A 22,720-nucleotide genomic window follows, 5' to 3' on the forward strand; every position below is an offset into this window, starting at 1 on the left:
ATGTACCGGTAGCAGAATTTTAATACTGCAAAATGCTGCTGATTAAACTATACTTGCATCCGAGATGAAGAATGACTGGTGAGTCTCGCTTTGGTTCCCCATGGTGTTCCCCAGCTTTTCTGTTTTATCTTCCCTGACCCATTGGGTGTACATTTTTCCAACTCCAAATTCTATCAAATATAATGAAACCACAAAGATGAACTGTAAAAGACCACACAAAAATATATTGTATAGTCAATTCTATTTAAACGCCCAGCGATGCATCAACATTTTTTTTTTTTTACAAATGTCAGATGTCTAAATATTCAGACTTAAACATCATAAACAGTCAGGACACAAAGTGACAAACAGGAGTCATGAGGTAAAGTTGTTTGAAGCCACTGTAGTTATCATAGTCTGAAGTCTCTAGTCGACTTCCTCAACGGTGGGACTGTGAGCCGGCTCCCGCCTGCTCTCTGCAGCCCTGTGCAGGTGTTGCTCTCTGGTACAACACACAATCTCCAGCTCTTTCTACGGGTGCTGGTACTGTTCTTTATCAGCCAGCTGGTTGTTATCCAGCCAGGCGATGGCCTGGTGGCACCTCTCCGCACCTTCCTCTCGTCCTCCTCGCTAATCTTGCCCTTCACGTTGAAGGCGTATGACTCCAGGGATTTTTTTTTATTATTTTTTGTGCATTCGTGCAGGACTTCACCTGGGAGGATCGACAGGCAAGGGAACAGCTGTGGCCGAAAATCAAGCAAGCCAGATCGCTGGGTAAGGTGGCTTTCTACAAAGGCCACGTCGCAGTAATTGATGGACGTACAGTAAAGGCTTAATGTATTAAATGCAAACAGCAGTCAAAAGAAACAAGAAAAAAAACATATAGACAATATTCCAAGGTTTGGCCTGCCATTAAGAGAACAGTATAAAACTCAATCAATTGTGACTCCAAGAATGAACAGTCTAAATTCTTCGCCATACGGTGCATTACGCAAAACAGCCAGAAGATGGCGATGTTGCCCAAGGCAAACAGCCTGGCAGATAGCTAAAACGTCTAAAACAAGCAGCTATTGACAGCTGTCTATTTTTGAAAGAGCAGTTGGAGTATCAGGATGTTGGAAATAGTCCTGAAAGTGAGACAAATAGTAAAGGGAGAAACTAGGTTTTCTGAAGCTTTGAACCAATTGTGAACCTGGGGACATCTGCTGGTCAAATTTGAAACAGGATGCCCCCTAAAAACAATGATTTAGTAGCCTAGTCTACATTATCCTGAAACAAATCCAATTTGTGGGACTTCATAATAGACATATGTAGGCATTTATAAATGGTGGCGTTGTTCGTGCACGTTTTGGTCCTGGTCTCAGTTGGTGAAGACATGCAGGCGTCCTGAGTTGTTGCCGCCCAGCAAAGCATTCCTTGTAGGATGGAAGGCTGTGATGGACAGCACCGTGCTGAGGTGGTGGTCGTCTCTGAAGGAGTGCTGCAGCTGGCCGCTTTCGTGGAAGACCTGCACCTGGCGAGGCCGCTCCATGCTTCCCACCACAAAGCAGTCCTCTTGTTTAGGGTCCCACACTGCTGATAGCTTCGTCAGCCATCGGCCTGTGTTCAGGTTATGTCTGAAAATAAATTTCAGACAACTTAGCATACAGTATAGTCTGATGAAGAATGTGTTACCCACTTCTAGTAAAAATCTGACTGGACTCACTGTAGCAGGAGTAATGGCATGTAAACAATTGCATTGCCTTTTCATGTGGTTTTTTCTACCAAAGAAAAAGAAAAGGAAATCCGCACTGTTTTTTAAGCTCCCACGTGAGTTTTTTAATTACAAAAAAGCAACGGGTCTTCATCAGGCAGTACAGAGAACAAGCTCTCTGTGCATGGGCATATATATAACCTCACATGGGGTGGTGGTGCCCCAATCAGGTGACGACAGACACCTGTGATCATTACAAAATACATAATTGTTGAAAGAGTCCACAAGAATACAACTTTTTTTAAAGATCATATAATAACAGAGGTAAACAAATTCTAAAATACCCGATACAAAAGAAATACAAGAAGTAAAACATGCAGGTGAATATTATTATCCCTATCTATACCAATAAGAAACCAAAGAAATGTAAAAGTATAGTACGGTAGGCCAAGGTAGGTTCAGGCAGGGTTTGAACCCAGGACTCCCAGGTGAGAGTCGTACGTGCTACCCACATGACCGAAGAGCCAGGCACATGTCTACAATGGCCAAGGTGTATACATATAACAACAGAATATAATAAAGTTAAAACATCACAGCAATGGCTTGACGTCTAGTTCTTCATTGAGGCCATACGGTGCCAACGTGTTGAGTGTATATATGTGAAAAGCCACACGTTGTAAAAGTCATTGTTCGTGGTCACCTCCTCTAGGGGGCTTTTCAACCTTCTCTATCCCCATGTACCGGAGTGAGGAGATGCTGTGTCCTGCTTGTTTGAAGTGGACTGCAACAGGGTTACATTCATCACCGCATCTGATGTTGCTGCAATGCTCGCTAATCCTAGTGCGGAGGGCTCTAGACATTTTCCCCACATAAGCTAATCCACAAGGACATTTTATCTTTAAAAAAGTTGTATTCTTGTGGAAAGACCTACTCTTTCAACAATTATGTATTTTGTAATGATCACAGGTGTCTGTCATCACCTGATTGGGGCACCACCACCCCATGTGAGGTTATATATATGCCCATGCACAGAGAGCTTGTTCTCTGTACTGCCTGATGAAGACCCGTGAGGGTCAAAATGTTGCTTTTTTGTAATTAAAAAACTAACCGTGGGAGCTTAAAAAACAGTGTGCGGATTTCCTTTTCTTTTTCTATACGCGTATTTTTTCCAGCACCTGTTGAAATAATCTTGGATGTGCGTGCACTCTACTCTTCTGCATATTTCTACCAAAGACACACGATTGTTAATTTTGGTTTGACATTTTTTTTATGTACCGTAATTTAAGTGCCGAGTTGGAAAGGCTTGTTGTCGCTGTGATACTGGCTTATAATAAAACTGTAATAAAAATAGAAACAGTGATAAGTATTATGATGACCTGAGATAAACCTTCTACTACCCAAAACTCAAATGTATCAATCACTGTGGCACTGATGAAGATCCGCCATTAGGCCCTCTCTGCACTTTCACACAGAACCAAGCAGCCCTGCCATACAGGAGTGTGCTTTAGATAGCATCCACCCCTCCCGGATTGAAATTAGGCATGAACCATGGGCGTTAAGCTTATTATGTCCGAGGAGTCTATTTATTTAATTTTATTTTGCCTTTATATAAACAGGTAAATCAGTGCGACCTGAATTTAACGAGCAACTTTCAATATTCGTCTGATCGACTTTATGGATCACAGAGGCAGCATCATGTATTACAAGCTACACGTAACGGAAGGCTTTCTTACCTTTGGTTCCAGTTTTTTTATAAAGCATATACCCATGTTGTGAAGTAGCCTAATTAAGTCCGTTCTGAAAGCGTGTTGACTGGAAGAAAAAAAGTGTGAAACAGCTGCAGTCTGATTTTAATAACGTTATCGACGGGGTCATTATAGACCACTTGGTTTCTACTTCTGGTTATGTCACTTTCAGAAGAACAGAGCGAATCTCAGGCACAGTGGGCAACGCAAGGCACACACCTGCTCAAGTGACTCGGGCTATAGTAGGAGCACAGTCTGAATGCTAACATTAGTTGTTTTTCGTAAGGGAACGCACAACAGGCGAGACAGCCTGCAGATATGCTTCGGTTAACTTATTTCTGATCGGAGAACTTCAATCTGGAGGTTGTTTTCCCTCAGTCCTCCTGTCATTTCTTTATGAATGAGCCGAGATTCCCGTCTTCCCGCGGCTTAGCCTTTTAGACAGACGTCAATTCTGCGCTGATACTACCTCTACCGGGGGAACGAAAGGCGTAACAAAATGACACGCCATTCCGTTCTTGCGACTTTTATACAGGAGGCATCATTCTACAGGCGGCGCCCCCGCCAGGCCAGTAAAAGAATTGCAATTTGTTTTTTTGTTTTTCTGCTCTCCCCAAAATTTAAATATACCTTTATGGCATATTATTACAATTACAATATAGCAATAATGGTGTTGACAGTAATAGAAGATGCCAAATCATTCAAAACAATCAGCATTTTGCTTTTAGGAGCATTGTGCCAGCGTGCGGCGCTGTTCCAAAACATGTAAACGTGTCGTTGCCTGCGAAACGCTCATCCCATAATACAAATGTTCGCATCGCATCCCATAATAGTATGATGATACTTGGGATGCCATTGCGAACATAGATGCGAACAGGTTAGCTAAAAGTTTAGCGTCACCAGCGAGGGTCCCCACCGTTGCGGTCGAGGTACATTTCGAAATCCCTCCAGGCCTGAAAATCTTTCTAGGGGAAACACTGCAGGAGGCGAGACATAACGCTGCAACGAACGCGGCTTTCACAGTCTGTGTTAAAGGGGCTATAGATTGAGACAGCTTTCCTGATTTCCCCTCCCCTGATCAGGTAACATAATGACTTTGGAAAAACAGTTAGCAAGCACGACTCCCATAAAGATATATAAAAAGTATACGGGTGCCTGGGTCGGAGGATACTAGTAGGTGACAGATGTCCCGGCACACGCGGTTTAAGAAAAAATATCTTATTTATTGTGGGCAAGCAAGGTGATGAACGTTTCGCCTAGAAGCCTTCTAGGCGAAACGTTCATCACCTTGCTTGTATAATAAGATATTTTTTCTTAAACCGTGTGTGCCGGGACATCTGTCACATAATGACTTTCCCACACTGAGAGGCTATGTTCAAGTGAGTGGATGTACCCGATGGAAGTCAGCAAAGGAGCTGTGGTGGTCATTGCTGAGGTGTCATATATCCTATGGAAAAAGAAAAGAAAATGCACATTCAATTTAGAGATGTAATTCCAAAACAAGTAGTGCAGTGCAAGTGCTTTAAGCTGTGTCAGCCCCACCTAATCGTGTTGTCCATACAGGAGCTGAGCACTCTGTTCCCTGTACTAGGGGAGAAATAAGCACTGGTTATGCTTAAAGAGTGGCCGTGCAGCTGGCAGACCGCCTGGCTCTCGGTCTTCTTCAGACAGCGGCTATCGTAAATACTCACAAGCCTGCAGAGAAGAAGGAAAATTAGTTTGGACTATTTATAGACTGGACAGACTACAGCTGAACTGACTACAAGCAGGCAATCCAATTTAACAACTTTAGAAAACAAATGATCAAAGTGATTACTGCTCTGGAGAAAATATAAATTAATCAAAGATATGAGTCATACCTGCTCTCGGCCACTGCAAAGTACTGCTTGTTTAGTGGATGGACGCTAACACAGTGAAGGCTCTTGGGGTTGAGGGTGTAGAGGGTGTGGAGGGACTCATGGGAGTTGCTGCAGAGAAATTAAAAACATTAAGAGATTAGAAGCAGCTTTGTACCAGTCTGGAAAACATTATGCATGTTTCTGACAATGTTGTTTATGATTAATAAAAAAAGAGAGCAGGCGGTTAGCACTCTTCATGCTTACTGACATTCAACATGATGAAGAGAGATGGTAAAGAATAGAGAAGTGCTGCATTTTTTAAATCATTAATACAACAGTTGAAGAAGATGGCAGTATGTTACCCTGGGGTGCGCCTATCCACAATGGCAACATCTCCACCAAATTGCCCGACAACTAGTGTCATACAGTCATGTGACAGGAAGTCAAAGGTTTTCAGGCCATCTTCAATAGAATACACCTGGTAGGAAGTAGAAAATGATTCAGATCAGCTGGTGAAGTAGGAATATCTTAAAACTGGAGTGGGTTTACAATTCATGCACGATTTTACATCAACTTAATGAGGACATGGAATGTTTTTTTAAACATCTCCACTGATTTATAAGTTTGTTGCAAAGCAGTAATGAGTAAGTCCAGAATATTTCAGCAAAATTAACAGATGTTGTGCTTGAGGGCGGCTGTTCCAACTACAGATTGTTTATTTTTTCTATATGCACACATCCAGGGAGAATCGAATTGAAAACCTTAACAAGCGTTAATGACCCATGCCAGCAGGCGGGGGAGGATTTCTCAATGCAGAAAATATATAGAGAATATATAGAGAAGGTAAACACTGTCCATCTGCTTATATTACGGAGATTGTAAACTGATGCAAAGTGGGTTGAAAATCGGCAAAGCCTTCCTTTAATTACACATAGCTGCATCAAGACTTGTTTGTGTAAAAACTGTTCCTGAAATGGAACCTGTACACCTGTGATGTCAGCCCCAGCAGAATGTCCAGCAACAAGTGATGTCACAGGTGTTTAACACCCATTTAGAATCCTACCCTTTTCTCCATACTGTATTTCTGCCCTGGGGGCCTGTATCTTATTATAATATATATAGGGGGGGGGGGGTTCATAATGATCATGAGCCCAAAATGTAAATTCATTACCCCCGCCCCCCCCCCCAAAAATAAAATAATAATAACACCGCGCTCTTCAAGTTAAAAGGTATTGGTTCAAACTGTACTTACTGGCTGAAATTATGATTATTATTATCATTATATATACAGTATATATATATTGTTACAGAGTGATATGTGATTGACATGTGATTGTCAGGGACCCCCTTGTTTAATTATAATATGTCAATTTACGTCTTTGCATCAGAGGATCAAACAGGAAGTGGGAGTGGCTTAGAGATTATATCCGTGGCATTTCAGGTGCGCAGGCCCCCCCCCCCCCCTCTCTGCCATGTTGGTCTGCTAGTCTGATCAGGAAGCCATGTATCGCTCCTGTTCCCCAGTGCTCTATAAAATAGGTTATACACATTCAATAGCTCCCATATTTTTATAGGAGATGTAAGAGGCTTTGATCCACGTCCCACCGTCAAAAAACGCAATTGACGAACATACTCGTCCTTGGCACTCTACGTTAGTATTTGAATTGACGAACATACTCGTCCTTGGCACTCAATGAGTTAAGAGATATCCTTGTCAGTGGATGGCTGTTAAACACTGTCTGAAATTAAAAGACTACAGTTACCTTAGCAGGGGGCAGCTTCCGCTTCACTGCTCCGCCGAGTCAGCTTTCTGAGGCACCACAGCTTCTTGCTCCTCCTCCTCCTCGCTGCCTCCGCCAGCGTTACTGCCCTCGCTGTCAGACGAGCTGGCAGGCTGCAGATGAATCTGGATAAGGAGAGATGAGTACGTATGAATTTTCTCATTAAAACATACTGATATCTTAAAACCGTAGGTCCCTGGCACATCTGTCACCAAGTATTGTAGTCGACAAATGTCGACAAAATGTGTAACCCCCCCCCAGACACACACACACACACACACACACACACAGTGTCTCACACTTGCAATTGCAACATTTCAATAGGAAGAAATTCACAAGTTGATGTACAGTTGTTTTGCTAATGAGTTCTACAACAACGGACATGACGCAGACTACCACAGACATCACAGATTTCGACCAAATGATCAATTATAGAAATGAGGATGATAAACGACAAAAGATCAACAGGCAGGTGAAAAATCTGTGGATAATACAGGATGAGACCTGAAGGGAGAGTAACTGCTAAATCGATAGCAAAGGAATCTATCAGATTCTGTTTCAATTTACAAATATGCATATTTCCCTACTAGTAAACAAAGTTAGCCGGTGTGACAGCCTAACTGGTCGCTCCACTATCCTGTCTCCATACAATATGCGTGCGTGTGATTGTTGTTTACTGTGCGTGTGATTGTTGTTTACTTCCTGCAGCAGCTGTTGTGCACTTCTGTCCGCATATTCAACAACTCCACAATGAAACACTGAAGTCTCCGGCGGATGAAAACTACCCTTCTTTGCTTTTTTACCATCTTTTAATCTCCACTGTGCCTGTCCAACAAATAAATAAACTTAGGCTGTCACACCAGGGCTAGAGTCAGACACTCACGCCTCGCGCCACTTGGCGCTAATGGAACTAGGTTCCATTGCCGTTGCCACCCAGTGACGCGGTTTGTTTACCAAAATACTGCTCGGCTGATCCCTCGTATAGCACTTGTCTTAGTGACAAGCAAGACAACAGTAAACGGACAGGTTTTGGCATTGAGTTTGGCGTTAAGAGAGCGAGCTCCGACCCCCAGTAAAACAGCAGGAGTAACGTTAACTCTAGCCCCATAACATGACGCCACTGTACTTACTGTAGCCTACAGCAGTCAGTAAGTACAGTAAGTGGCGTCACGTTAACTCCAGAGTGTCCCTACTTAAGCTTAAGCTTAGTTTTCATTACATGTAGCAGCATTTAAATACAGTACTGCGAAACGCTCATCCCATAATACAAATGTTCGCATCGCATCCCATAATAGTATGATGATACTTGGGATGCCATTGCGAACATAGATGCGAACAGGTTAGCTAAAAGTTTAGCGTCACCAGCGAGGGGCCCCACCGTTGCGGTCGAGGTACATTTCGAAATCCCTCCAGGCCTGAAAATCTTTCTAGGGGAAACACTGCAGGAGGCGAGACATAACGCTGCAACGAACGCGGCTTTCACAGTCTGTGTTAAAGGGGCTATAGATTGAGACAGCTTTCCTGATTTCCCCTCCCCTGATCAGGTAACATAATGACTTTGGAAAAACAGTTAGCAAGCACGACTCCCATAAAGATATATAAAAAGTATACGGGTGCCTGGGTCGGAGGATACTAGTAGGTGACAGATGTCCCGGCACACGCGGTTTAAGAAAAAATATCTTATTTATTGTGGGCAAGCAAGGTGATGAACGTTTCGCCTAGAAGCCTTCTAGGCGAAACGTTCATCACCTTGCTTGTATAATAAGATATTTTTTCTTAAACCGTGTGTGCCGGGACATCTGTCACATAATGACTTTCCCACACTGAGAGGCTATGTTCAAGTGAGTGGATGTACCCGATGGAAGTCAGCAAAGGAGCTGTGGTGGTCATTGCTGAGGTGTCATATATCCTATGGAAAAAGAAAAGAAAATGCACATTCAATTTAGAGATGTAATTCCAAAACAAGTAGTGCAGTGCAAGTGCTTTAAGCTGTGTCAGCCCCACCTAATCGTGTTGTCCATACAGGAGCTGAGCACTCTGTTCCCTGTACTAGGGGAGAAATAAGCACTGGTTATGCTTAAAGAGTGGCCGTGCAGCTGGCAGACCGCCTGGCTCTCGGTCTTCTTCAGACAGCGGCTATCGTAAATACTCACAAGCCTGCAGAGAAGAAGGAAAATTAGTTTGGACTATTTATAGACTGGACAGACTACAGCTGAACTGACTACAAGCAGGCAATCCAATTTAACAACTTTAGAAAACAAATGATCAAAGTGATTACTGCTCTGGAGAAAATATAAATTAATCAAAGATATGAGTCATACCTGCTCTCGGCCACTGCAAAGTACTGCTTGTTTAGTGGATGGACGCTAACACAGTGAAGGCTCTTGGGGTTGAGGGTGTAGAGGGTGTGGAGGGACTCATGGGAGTTGCTGCAGAGAAATTAAAAACATTAAGAGATTAGAAGCAGCTTTGTACCAGTCTGGAAAACATTATGCATGTTTCTGACAATGTTGTTTATGATTAATAAAAAAAGAGAGCAGGCGGTTAGCACTCTTCATGCTTACTGACATTCAACATGATGAAGAGAGATGGTAAAGAATAGAGAAGTGCTGCATTTTTTAAATCATTAATACAACAGTTGAAGAAGATGGCAGTATGTTACCCTGGGGTGCGCCTATCCACAATGGCAACATCTCCACCAAATTGCCCGACAACTAGTGTCATACAGTCATGTGACAGGAAGTCAAAGGTTTTCAGGCCATCTTCAATAGAATACACCTGGTAGGAAGTAGAAAATGATTCAGATCAGCTGGTGAAGTAGGAATATCTTAAAACTGGAGTGGGTTTACAATTCATGCACGATTTTACATCAACTTAATGAGGACATGGAATGTTTTTTTAAACATCTCCACTGATTTATAAGTTTGTTGCAAAGCAGTAATGAGTAAGTCCAGAATATTTCAGCAAAATTAACAGATGTTGTGCTTGAGGGCGGCTGTTCCAACTACAGATTGTTTATTTTTTCTATATGCACACATCCAGGGAGAATCGAATTGAAAACCTTAACAAGCGTTAATGACCCATGCCAGCAGGCGGGGGAGGATTTCTCAATGCAGAAAATATATAGAGAATATATAGAGAAGGTAAACACTGTCCATCTGCTTATATTACGGAGATTGTAAACTGATGCAAAGTGGGTTGAAAATCGGCAAAGCCTTCCTTTAATTACACATAGCTGCATCAAGACTTGTTTGTGTAAAAACTGTTCCTGAAATGGAACCTGTACACCTGTGATGTCAGCCCCAGCAGAATGTCCAGCAACAAGTGATGTCACAGGTGTTTAACACCCATTTAGAATCCTACCCTTTTCTCCATACTGTATTTCTGCCCTGGGGGCCTGTATCTTATTATAATATATATAGGGGGGGGGGGGTTCATAATGATCATGAGCCCAAAATGTAAATTCATTACCCCCGCCCCCCCCCCCAAAAATAAAATAATAATAACACCGCGCTCTTCAAGTTAAAAGGTATTGGTTCAAACTGTACTTACTGGCTGAAATTATGATTATTATTATCATTATATATACAGTATATATATATTGTTACAGAGTGATATGTGATTGACATGTGATTGTCAGGGACCCCCTTGTTTAATTATAATATGTCAATTTACGTCTTTGCATCAGAGGATCAAACAGGAAGTGGGAGTGGCTTAGAGATTATATCCGTGGCATTTCAGGTGCGCAGGCCCCCCCCCCCCCCTCTCTGCCATGTTGGTCTGCTAGTCTGATCAGGAAGCCATGTATCGCTCCTGTTCCCCAGTGCTCTATAAAATAGGTTATACACATTCAATAGCTCCCATATTTTTATAGGAGATGTAAGAGGCTTTGATCCACGTCCCACCGTCAAAAAACGCAATTGACGAACATACTCGTCCTTGGCACTCTACGTTAGTATTTGAATTGACGAACATACTCGTCCTTGGCACTCAATGAGTTAAGAGATATCCTTGTCAGTGGATGGCTGTTAAACACTGTCTGAAATTAAAAGACTACAGTTACCTTAGCAGGGGGCAGCTTCCGCTTCACTGCTCCGCCGAGTCAGCTTTCTGAGGCACCACAGCTTCTTGCTCCTCCTCCTCCTCGCTGCCTCCGCCAGCGTTACTGCCCTCGCTGTCAGACGAGCTGGCAGGCTGCAGATGAATCTGGATAAGGAGAGATGAGTACGTATGAATTTTCTCATTAAAACATACTGATATCTTAAAACCGTAGGTCCCTGGCACATCTGTCACCAAGTATTGTAGTCGACAAATGTCGACAAAATGTGTAACCCCCCCCCAGACACACACACACACACACACACACACAGTGTCTCACACTTGCAATTGCAACATTTCAATAGGAAGAAATTCACAAGTTGATGTACAGTTGTTTTGCTAATGAGTTCTACAACAACGGACATGACGCAGACTACCACAGACATCACAGATTTCGACCAAATGATCAATTATAGAAATGAGGATGATAAACGACAAAAGATCAACAGGCAGGTGAAAAATCTGTGGATAATACAGGATGAGACCTGAAGGGAGAGTAACTGCTAAATCGATAGCAAAGGAATCTATCAGATTCTGTTTCAATTTACAAATATGCATATTTCCCTACTAGTAAACAAAGTTAGCCGGTGTGACAGCCTAACTGGTCGCTCCACTATCCTGTCTCCATACAATATGCGTGCGTGTGATTGTTGTTTACTGTGCGTGTGATTGTTGTTTACTTCCTGCAGCAGCTGTTGTGCACTTCTGTCCGCATATTCAACAACTCCACAATGAAACACTGAAGTCTCCGGCGGATGAAAACTACCCTTCTTTGCTTTTTTACCATCTTTTAATCTCCACTGTGCCTGTCCAACAAATAAATAAACTTAGGCTGTCACACCAGGGCTAGAGTCAGACACTCACGCCTCGCGCCACTTGGCGCTAATGGAACTAGGTTCCATTGCCGTTGCCACCCAGTGACGCGGTTTGTTTACCAAAATACTGCTCGGCTGATCCCTCGTATAGCACTTGTCTTAGTGACAAGCAAGACAACAGTAAACGGACAGGTTTTGGCATTGAGTTTGGCGTTAAGAGAGCGAGCTCCGACCCCCAGTAAAACAGCAGGAGTAACGTTAACTCTAGCCCCATAACATGACGCCACTGTACTTACTGTAGCCTACAGCAGTCAGTAAGTACAGTAAGTGGCGTCACGTTAACTCCAGAGTGTCCCTACTTAAGCTTAAGCTTAGTTTTCATTACATGTAGCAGCATTTAAATACAGTACTGCGAAACGCTCATCCCATAATACAAATGTTCGCATCGCATCCCATAATAGTATGATGATACTTGGGATGCCATTGCGAACATAGATGCGAACAGGTTAGCTAAAAGTTTAGCGTCACCAGCGAGGGGCCCCACCGTTGCGGTCGAGGTACATTTCGAAATCCCTCCAGGCCTGAAAATCTTTCTAGGGGAAACACTGCAGGAGGCGAGACATAACGCTGCAACGAACGCGGCTTTCACAGTCTGTGTTAAAGGGGCTATAGATTGAGACAGCTTTCCTGATTTCCCCTCCCCTGATCAGGTAACATAATGACTTTGGAAAAACAGTTAGCAAGCACGACTCCCATAAAGATATATAAAAAGTATACGGGTGCCTGGGTCGGAGGATACTAGTAGGTGACAGATGTCCCGGCACACGCGGTTTAAGAAAAAATATCTTATTTATTGTGGGCAAGCAAGGTGATGAACGTTTCGCCTAGAAGCCTTCTAGGCGAAACGTTCATCACCTTGCTTGTATAATAAGATATTTTTTCTTAAACCGTGTGTGCCGGGACATCTGTCACATAATGACTTTCCCACACTGAGAGGCTATGTTCAAGTGAGTGGATGTACCCGATGGAAGTCAGCAAAGGAGCTGTGGTGGTCATTGCTGAGGTGTCATATATCCTATGGAAAAAGAAAAGAAAATGCACATTCAATTTAGAGATGTAATTCCAAAACAAGTAGTGCAGTGCAAGTGCTTTAAGCTGTGTCAGCCCCACCTAATCGTGTTGTCCATACAGGAGCTGAGCACTCTGTTCCCTGTACTAGGGGAGAAATAAGCACTGGTTATGCTTAAAGAGTGGCCGTGCAGCTGGCAGACCGCCTGGCTCTCGGTCTTCTTCAGACAGCGGCTATCGTAAATACTCACAAGCCTGCAGAGAAGAAGGAAAATTAGTTTGGACTATTTATAGACTGGACAGACTACAGCTGAACTGACTACAAGCAGGCAATCCAATTTAACAACTTTAGAAAACAAATGATCAAAGTGATTACTGCTCTGGAGAAAATATAAATTAATCAAAGATATGAGTCATACCTGCTCTCGGCCACTGCAAAGTACTGCTTGTTTAGTGGATGGACGCTAACACAGTGAAGGCTCTTGGGGTTGAGGGTGTAGAGGGTGTGGAGGGACTCATGGGAGTTGCTGCAGAGAAATTAAAAACATTAAGAGATTAGAAGCAGCTTTGTACCAGTCTGGAAAACATTATGCATGTTTCTGACAATGTTGTTTATGATTAATAAAAAAAGAGAGCAGGCGGTTAGCACTCTTCATGCTTACTGACATTCAACATGATGAAGAGAGATGGTAAAGAATAGAGAAGTGCTGCATTTTTTAAATCATTAATACAACAGTTGAAGAAGATGGCAGTATGTTACCCTGGGGTGCGCCTATCCACAATGGCAACATCTCCACCAAATTGCCCGACAACTAGTGTCATACAGTCATGTGACAGGAAGTCAAAGGTTTTCAGGCCATCTTCAATAGAATACACCTGGTAGGAAGTAGAAAATGATTCAGATCAGCTGGTGAAGTAGGAATATCTTAAAACTGGAGTGGGTTTACAATTCATGCACGATTTTACATCAACTTAATGAGGACATACTATATATAATATATATAGGGGGGGGGGGTTCATAATGATCATGAGCCCAAAATGTAAATTCATTACCCCCGCCCCCCCCCCAAAAATAAAATAATAATAACACCGCGCTCTTCAAGTTAAAAGGTATTGGTTCAAACTGTACTTACTGGCTGAAATTATGATTATTATTATCATTATATATACAGTATATATATATTGTTACAGAGTGATATGTGATTGACATGTGATTGTCAGGGACCCCCTTGTTTAATTATAATATGTCAATTTACGTCTTTGCATCAGAGGATCAAACAGGAAGTGGGAGTGGCTTAGAGATTATATCCGTGGCATTTCAGGTGCGCAGGCCCCCCCCCCCCCTCTCTGCCATGTTGGTCTGCTAGTCTGATCAGGAAGCCATGTATCGCTCCTGTTCCCCAGTGCTCTATAAAATAGGTTATACACATTCAATAGCTCCCATATTTTTATAGGAGATGTAAGAGGCTTTGATCCACGTCCCACCGTCAAAAAACGCAATTGACGAACATACTCGTCCTTGGCACTCTACGTTAGTATTTGAATTGACGAACATACTCGTCCTTGGCACTCAATGAGTTAAGAGATATCCTTGTCAGTGGATGGCTGTTAAACACTGTCTGAAATTAAAAGACTACAGTTACCTTAGCAGGGGGCAGCTTCCGCTTCACTGCTCCGCCGAGTCAGCTTTCTGAGGCACCACAGCTTCTTGCTCCTCCTCCTCCTCGCTGCCTCCGCCAGCGTTACTGCCCTCGCTGTCAGACGAGCTGGCAGGCTGCAGATGAATCTGGATAAGGAGAGATGAGTACGTATGAATTTTCTCATTAAAACATACTGATATCTTAAAACCGTAGGTCCCTGGCACATCTGTCACCAAGTATTGTAGTCGACAAATGTCGACAAAATGTGTAACCCCCCCCCAGACACACACACACACACACACACACACACAGTGTCTCACACTTGCAATTGCAACATTTCAATAGGAAGAAATTCACAAGTTGATGTACAGTTGTTTTGCTAATGAGTTCTACAACAACGGACATGACGCAGACTACCACAGACATCACAGATTTCGACCAAATGATCAATTATAGAAATGAGGATGATAAACGACAAAAGATCAACAGGCAGGTGAAAAATCTGTGGATAATACAGGATGAGACCTGAAGGGAGAGTAACTGCTAAATCGATAGCAAAGGAATCTATCAGATTCTGTTTCAATTTACAAATATGCATATTTCCCTACTAGTAAACAAAGTTAGCCGGTGTGACAGCCTAACTGGTCGCTCCACTATCCTGTCTCCATACAATATGCGTGCGTGTGATTGTTGTTTACTGTGCGTGTGATTGTTGTTTACTTCCTGCAGCAGCTGTTGTGCACTTCTGTCCGCATATTCAACAACTCCACAATGAAACACTGAAGTCTCCGGCGGATGAAAACTACCCTTCTTTGCTTTTTTACCATCTTTTAATCTCCACTGTGCCTGTCCAACAAATAAATAAACTTAGGCTGTCACACCAGGGCTAGAGTCAGACACTCACGCCTCGCGCCACTTGGCGCTAATGGAACTAGGTTCCATTGCCGTTGCCACCCAGTGACGCGGTTTGTTTACCAAAATACTGCTCGGCTGATCCCTCGTATAGCACTTGTCTTAGTGACAAGCAAGACAACAGTAAACGGACAGGTTTTGGCATTGAGTTTGGCGTTAAGAGAGCGAGCTCCGACCCCCAGTAAAACAGCAGGAGTAACGTTAACTCTAGCCCCATAACATGACACCACTGTACTTACTGTAGCCTACAGCAGTCAGTAAGTACAGTAAGTGGCGTCACGTTAACTCCAGAGTGTCCCTACTTAAGCTTAAGCTTAGTTTTCATTACATGTAGCAGCATTTAAATACAGTACTGCGAAACGCTCATCCCATAATACAAATGTTCGCATCGCATCCCATAATAGTATGATGATACTTGGGATGCCATTGCGAACATAGATGCGAACAGGTTAGCTAAAAGTTTAGCGTCACCAGCGAGGGGCCCCACCGTTGCGGTCGAGGTACATTTCGAAATCCCTCCAGGCCTGAAAATCTTTCTAGGGGAAACACTGCAGGAGGCGAGACATAACGCTGCAACGAACGCGGCTTTCACAGTCTGTGTTAAAGGGGCTATAGATTGAGACAGCTTTCCTGATTTCCCCTCCCCTGATCAGGTAACATAATGACTTTGGAAAAACAGTTAGCAAGCACGACTCCCATAAAGATATATAAAAAGTATACGGGTGCCTGGGTCGGAGGATACTAGTAGGTGACAGATGTCCCGGCACACGCGGTTTAAGAAAAAATATCTTATTTATTGTGGGCAAGCAAGGTGATGAACGTTTCGCCTAGAAGCCTTCTAGGCGAAACGTTCATCACCTTGCTTGTATAATAAGATATTTTTTCTTAAACCGTGTGTGCCGGGACATCTGTCACATAATGACTTTCCCACACTGAGAGGCTATGTTCAAGTGAGTGGATGTACCCGATGGAAGTCAGCAAAGGAGCTGTGGTGGTCATTGCTGAGGTGTCATATATCCTATGGAAAAAGAAAAGAAAATGCACATTCAATTTAGAGATGTAATTCCAAAACAAGTAGTGCAGTGCAAGTGCTTTAAGCTGTGTCAGCCCCACCTAATCGTGTTGTCCATACAGGAGCTGAGCACTCTGTTCCCTGTACTAGGGGAGAAATAAGCACTGGTTATGCTTAAAGAGTGGCCGTGCAGCTGGCAGACCGCCTGGCTCTCGGTCTTCTTCAGACAGCGGCTATCGTAAATACTCACAAGCCTGCAGAGAAGAAGGAAAATTAGTTTGGACTATTTATAGACTGGACAGACTACAGCTGAACTGACTACAAGCAGGCAATCCAATTTAACAACTTTAGAAAACAAATGATCAAAGTGATTACTGCTCTGGAGAAAATATAAATTAATCAAAGATATGAGTCATACCTGCTCTCGGCCACTGCAAAGTACTGCTTGTTTAGTGGATGGACGCTAACACAGTGAAGGCTCTTGGGGTTGAGGGTGTAGAGGGTGTGGAGGGACTCATGGGAGTTGCTGCAGAGAAATTAAAAACATTAAGAGATTAGAAGCAGCTTTGTACCAGTCTGGAAAACATTATGCATGTTTCTGACAATGTTGTTTATGATTAATAAAAAAAGAGAGCAGGCGGTTAGCACTCTTCATGCTTACTGACATTCAACATGATGAAGAGAGATGGTAAAGAATAGAGAAGTGCTGCATTTTTTAAATCATTAATACAACAGTTGAAGAAGATGGCAGTATGTTACCCTGGGGTGCGCCTATCCACAATGGCAACATCTCCACCAAATTGCCCGACAACTAGTGTCATACAGTCATGTGACAGGAAGTCAAAGGTTTTCAGGCCATCTTCAATAGAATACACCTGGTAGGAAGTAGAAAATGATTCAGATCAGCTGGTGAAGTAGGAATATCTTAAAACTGGAGTGGGTTTACAATTCATGCACGATTTTACATCAACTTAATGAGGACATGGAATGTTTTTTTAAACATCTCCACTGATTTATAAGTTTGTTGCAAAGCAGTAATGAGTAAGTCCAGAATATTTCAGCAAAATTAACAGATGTTGTGCTTGAGGGCGGCTGTTCCAACTACAGATTGTTTATTTTTTCTATATGCACACATCCAGGGAGAATCGAATTGAAAACCTTAACAAGCGTTAATGACCCATGCCAGCAGGCGGGGGAGGATTTCTCAATGCAGAAAATATATAGAGAATATATAGAGAAGGTAAACACTGTCCATCTGCTTATATTACGGAGATTGTAAACTGATGCAAAGTGGGTTGAAAATCGGCAAAGCCTTCCTTTAATTACACATAGCTGCATCAAGACTTGTTTGTGTAAAAACTGTTCCTGAAATGGAACCTGTACACCTGTGATGTCAGCCCCAGCAGAATGTCCAGCAACAAGTGATGTCACAGGTGTTTAACACCCATTTAGAATCCTACCCTTTTCTCCATACTGTATTTCTGCCCTGGGGGCCTGTATCTTATTATAATATATATAGGGGGGGGGGGTTCATAATGATCATGAGCCCAAAATGTAAATTCATTACCCCCGCCCCCCCCCCAAAAATAAAATAATAATAACACCGCGCTCTTCAAGTTAAAAGGTATTGGTTCAAACTGTACTTACTGGCTGAAATTATGATTATTATTATCATTATATATACAGTATATATATATTGTTACAGAGTGATATGTGATTGACATGTGATTGTCAGGGACCCCCTTGTTTAATTATAATATGTCAATTTACGTCTTTGCATCAGAGGATCAAACAGGAAGTGGGAGTGGCTTAGAGATTATATCCGTGGCATTTCAGGTGCGCAGGCCCCCCCCCCCCCCTCTCTGCCATGTTGGTCTGCTAGTCTGATCAGGAAGCCATGTATCGCTCCTGTTCCCCAGTGCTCTATAAAATAGGTTATACACATTCAATAGCTCCCATATTTTTATAGGAGATGTAAGAGGCTTTGATCCACGTCCCACCGTCAAAAAACGCAATTGACGAACATACTCGTCCTTGGCACTCTACGTTAGTATTTGAATTGACGAACATACTCGTCCTTGGCACTCAATGAGTTAAGAGATATCCTTGTCAGTGGATGGCTGTTAAACACTGTCTGAAATTAAAAGACTACAGTTACCTTAGCAGGGGGCAGCTTCCGCTTCACTGCTCCGCCGAGTCAGCTTTCTGAGGCACCACAGCTTCTTGCTCCTCCTCCTCCTCGCTGCCTCCGCCAGCGTTACTGCCCTCGCTGTCAGACGAGCTGGCAGGCTGCAGATGAATCTGGATAAGGAGAGATGAGTACGTATGAATTTTCTCATTAAAACATACTGATATCTTAAAACCGTAGGTCCCTGGCACATCTGTCACCAAGTATTGTAGTCGACAAATGTCGACAAAATGTGTAACCCCCCCCCAGACACACACACACACACACACACACACACAGTGTCTCACACTTGCAATTGCAACATTTCAATAGGAAGAAATTCACAAGTTGATGTACAGTTGTTTTGCTAATGAGTTCTACAACAACGGACATGACGCAGACTACCACAGACATCACAGATTTCGACCAAATGATCAATTATAGAAATGAGGATGATAAACGACAAAAGATCAACAGGCAGGTGAAAAATCTGTGGATAATACAGGATGAGACCTGAAGGGAGAGTAACTGCTAAATCGATAGCAAAGGAATCTATCAGATTCTGTTTCAATTTACAAATATGCATATTTCCCTACTAGTAAACAAAGTTAGCCGGTGTGACAGCCTAACTGGTCGCTCCACTATCCTGTCTCCATACAATATGCGTGCGTGTGATTGTTGTTTACTGTGCGTGTGATTGTTGTTTACTTCCTGCAGCAGCTGTTGTGCACTTCTGTCCGCATATTCAACAACTCCACAATGAAACACTGAAGTCTCCGGCGGATGAAAACTACCCTTCTTTGCTTTTTTACCATCTTTTAATCTCCACTGTGCCTGTCCAACAAATAAATAAACTTAGGCTGTCACACCAGGGCTAGAGTCAGACACTCACGCCTCGCGCCACTTGGCGCTAATGGAACTAGGTTCCATTGCCGTTGCCACCCAGTGACGCGGTTTGTTTACCAAAATACTGCTCGGCTGATCCCTCGTATAGCACTTGTCTTAGTGACAAGCAAGACAACAGTAAACGGACAGGTTTTGGCATTGAGTTTGGCGTTAAGAGAGCGAGCTCCGACCCCCAGTAAAACAGCAGGAGTAACGTTAACTCTAGCCCCATAACATGACGCCACTGTACTTACTGTAGCCTACAGCAGTCAGTAAGTACAGTAAGTGGCGTCACGTTAACTCCAGAGTGTCCCTACTTAAGCTTAAGCTTAGTTTTCATTACATGTAGCAGCATTTAAATACAGTACTGCGAAACGCTCATCCCATAATACAAATGTTCGCATCGCATCCCATAATAGTATGATGATACTTGGGATGCCATTGCGAACATAGATGCGAACAGGTTAGCTAAAAGTTTAGCGTCACCAGCGAGGGGCCCCACCGTTGCGGTCGAGGTACATTTCGAAATCCCTCCAGGCCTGAAAATCTTTCTAGGGGAAACACTGCAGGAGGCGAGACATAACGCTGCAACGAACGCGGCTTTCACAGTCTGTGTTAAAGGGGCTATAGATTGAGACAGCTTTCCTGATTTCCCCTCCCCTGATCAGGTAACATAATGACTTTGGAAAAACAGTTAGCAAGCACGACTCCCATAAAGATATATAAAAAGTATACGGGTGCCTGGGTCGGAGGATACTAGTAGGTGACAGATGTCCCGGCACACGCGGTTTAAGAAAAAATATCTTATTTATTGTGGGCAAGCAAGGTGATGAACGTTTCGCCTAGAAGCCTTCTAGGCGAAACGTTCATCACCTTGCTTGTATAATAAGATATTTTTTCTTAAACCGTGTGTGCCGGGACATCTGTCACATAATGACTTTCCCACACTGAGAGGCTATGTTCAAGTGAGTGGATGTACCCGATGGAAGTCAGCAAAGGAGCTGTGGTGGTCATTGCTGAGGTGTCATATATCCTATGGAAAAAGAAAAGAAAATGCACATTCAATTTAGAGATGTAATTCCAAAACAAGTAGTGCAGTGCAAGTGCTTTAAGCTGTGTCAGCCCCACCTAATCGTGTTGTCCATACAGGAGCTGAGCACTCTGTTCCCTGTACTAGGGGAGAAATAAGCACTGGTTATGCTTAAAGAGTGGCCGTGCAGCTGGCAGACCGCCTGGCTCTCGGTCTTCTTCAGACAGCGGCTATCGTAAATACTCACAAGCCTGCAGAGAAGAAGGAAAATTAGTTTGGACTATTTATAGACTGGACAGACTACAGCTGAACTGACTACAAGCAGGCAATCCAATTTAACAACTTTAGAAAACAAATGATCAAAGTGATTACTGCTCTGGAGAAAATATAAATTAATCAAAGATATGAGTCATACCTGCTCTCGGCCACTGCAAAGTACTGCTTGTTTAGTGGATGGACGCTAACACAGTGAAGGCTCTTGGGGTTGAGGGTGTAGAGGGTGTGGAGGGACTCATGGGAGTTGCTGCAGAGAAATTAAAAACATTAAGAGATTAGAAGCAGCTTTGTACCAGTCTGGAAAACATTATGCATGTTTCTGACAATGTTGTTTATGATTAATAAAAAAAGAGAGCAGGCGGTTAGCACTCTTCATGCTTACTGACATTCAACATGATGAAGAGAGATGGTAAAGAATAGAGAAGTGCTGCATTTTTTAAATCATTAATACAACAGTTGAAGAAGATGGCAGTATGTTACCCTGGGGTGCGCCTATCCACAATGGCAACATCTCCACCAAATTGCCCGACAACTAGTGTCATACAGTCATGTGACAGGAAGTCAAAGGTTTTCAGGCCATCTTCAATAGAATACACCTGGTAGGAAGTAGAAAATGATTCAGATCAGCTGGTGAAGTAGGAATATCTTAAAACTGGAGTGGGTTTACAATTCATGCACGATTTTACATCAACTTAATGAGGACATACTATATATAATATATATAGGGGGGGGGGGTTCATAATGATCATGAGCCCAAAATGTAAATTCATTACCCCCGCCCCCCCCCCAAAAATAAAATAATAATAACACCGCGCTCTTCAAGTTAAAAGGTATTGGTTCAAACTGTACTTACTGGCTGAAATTATGATTATTATTATCATTATATATACAGTATATATATATTGTTACAGAGTGATATGTGATTGACATGTGATTGTCAGGGACCCCCTTGTTTAATTATAATATGTCAATTTACGTCTTTGCATCAGAGGATCAAACAGGAAGTGGGAGTGGCTTAGAGATTATATCCGTGGCATTTCAGGTGCGCAGGCCCCCCCCCCCCCTCTCTGCCATGTTGGTCTGCTAGTCTGATCAGGAAGCCATGTATCGCTCCTGTTCCCCAGTGCTCTATAAAATAGGTTATACACATTCAATAGCTCCCATATTTTTATAGGAGATGTAAGAGGCTTTGATCCACGTCCCACCGTCAAAAAACGCAATTGACGAACATACTCGTCCTTGGCACTCTACGTTAGTATTTGAATTGACGAACATACTCGTCCTTGGCACTCAATGAGTTAAGAGATATCCTTGTCAGTGGATGGCTGTTAAACACTGTCTGAAATTAAAAGACTACAGTTACCTTAGCAGGGGGCAGCTTCCGCTTCACTGCTCCGCCGAGTCAGCTTTCTGAGGCACCACAGCTTCTTGCTCCTCCTCCTCCTCGCTGCCTCCGCCAGCGTTACTGCCCTCGCTGTCAGACGAGCTGGCAGGCTGCAGATGAATCTGGATAAGGAGAGATGAGTACGTATGAATTTTCTCATTAAAACATACTGATATCTTAAAACCGTAGGTCCCTGGCACATCTGTCACCAAGTATTGTAGTCGACAAATGTCGACAAAATGTGTAACCCCCCCCCAGACACACACACACACACACACACACACACAGTGTCTCACACTTGCAATTGCAACATTTCAATAGGAAGAAATTCACAAGTTGATGTACAGTTGTTTTGCTAATGAGTTCTACAACAACGGACATGACGCAGACTACCACA

At 43.0% G+C, this 22,720-nt stretch overlaps 1 protein-coding gene across 1 annotated transcript in view; it reads right to left on the reverse strand.

Moving 5' to 3' along the window:
• Positions 1-1,339: 1,339 nt before the first annotated feature.
• Positions 1,340-22,720, reverse strand: part of LOC310800855 (WD repeat-containing protein 76-like) — a gene marked incomplete at both ends in the record, with an annotated part of 133,715 nt that continues 112,334 nt past the window's right edge. The window contains 2 exons of the mRNA XM_083664752.1: positions 1,340-1,595; positions 4,811-4,864. Coding sequence (XP_083520878.1) covers positions 1,340-1,595; positions 4,811-4,864 — 310 coding nt within the window. The remainder of the gene's footprint in view (positions 1,596-4,810; positions 4,865-22,720) is intronic.

The sequence above is a fragment of the Poromitra crassiceps genome (assembly GCF_964638095.1).
Source record: "Poromitra crassiceps genome assembly, contig: HAP1_SCAFFOLD_226, whole genome shotgun sequence".
Taxonomy (NCBI): domain Eukaryota; kingdom Metazoa; phylum Chordata; class Actinopteri; order Beryciformes; family Melamphaidae; genus Poromitra; species Poromitra crassiceps.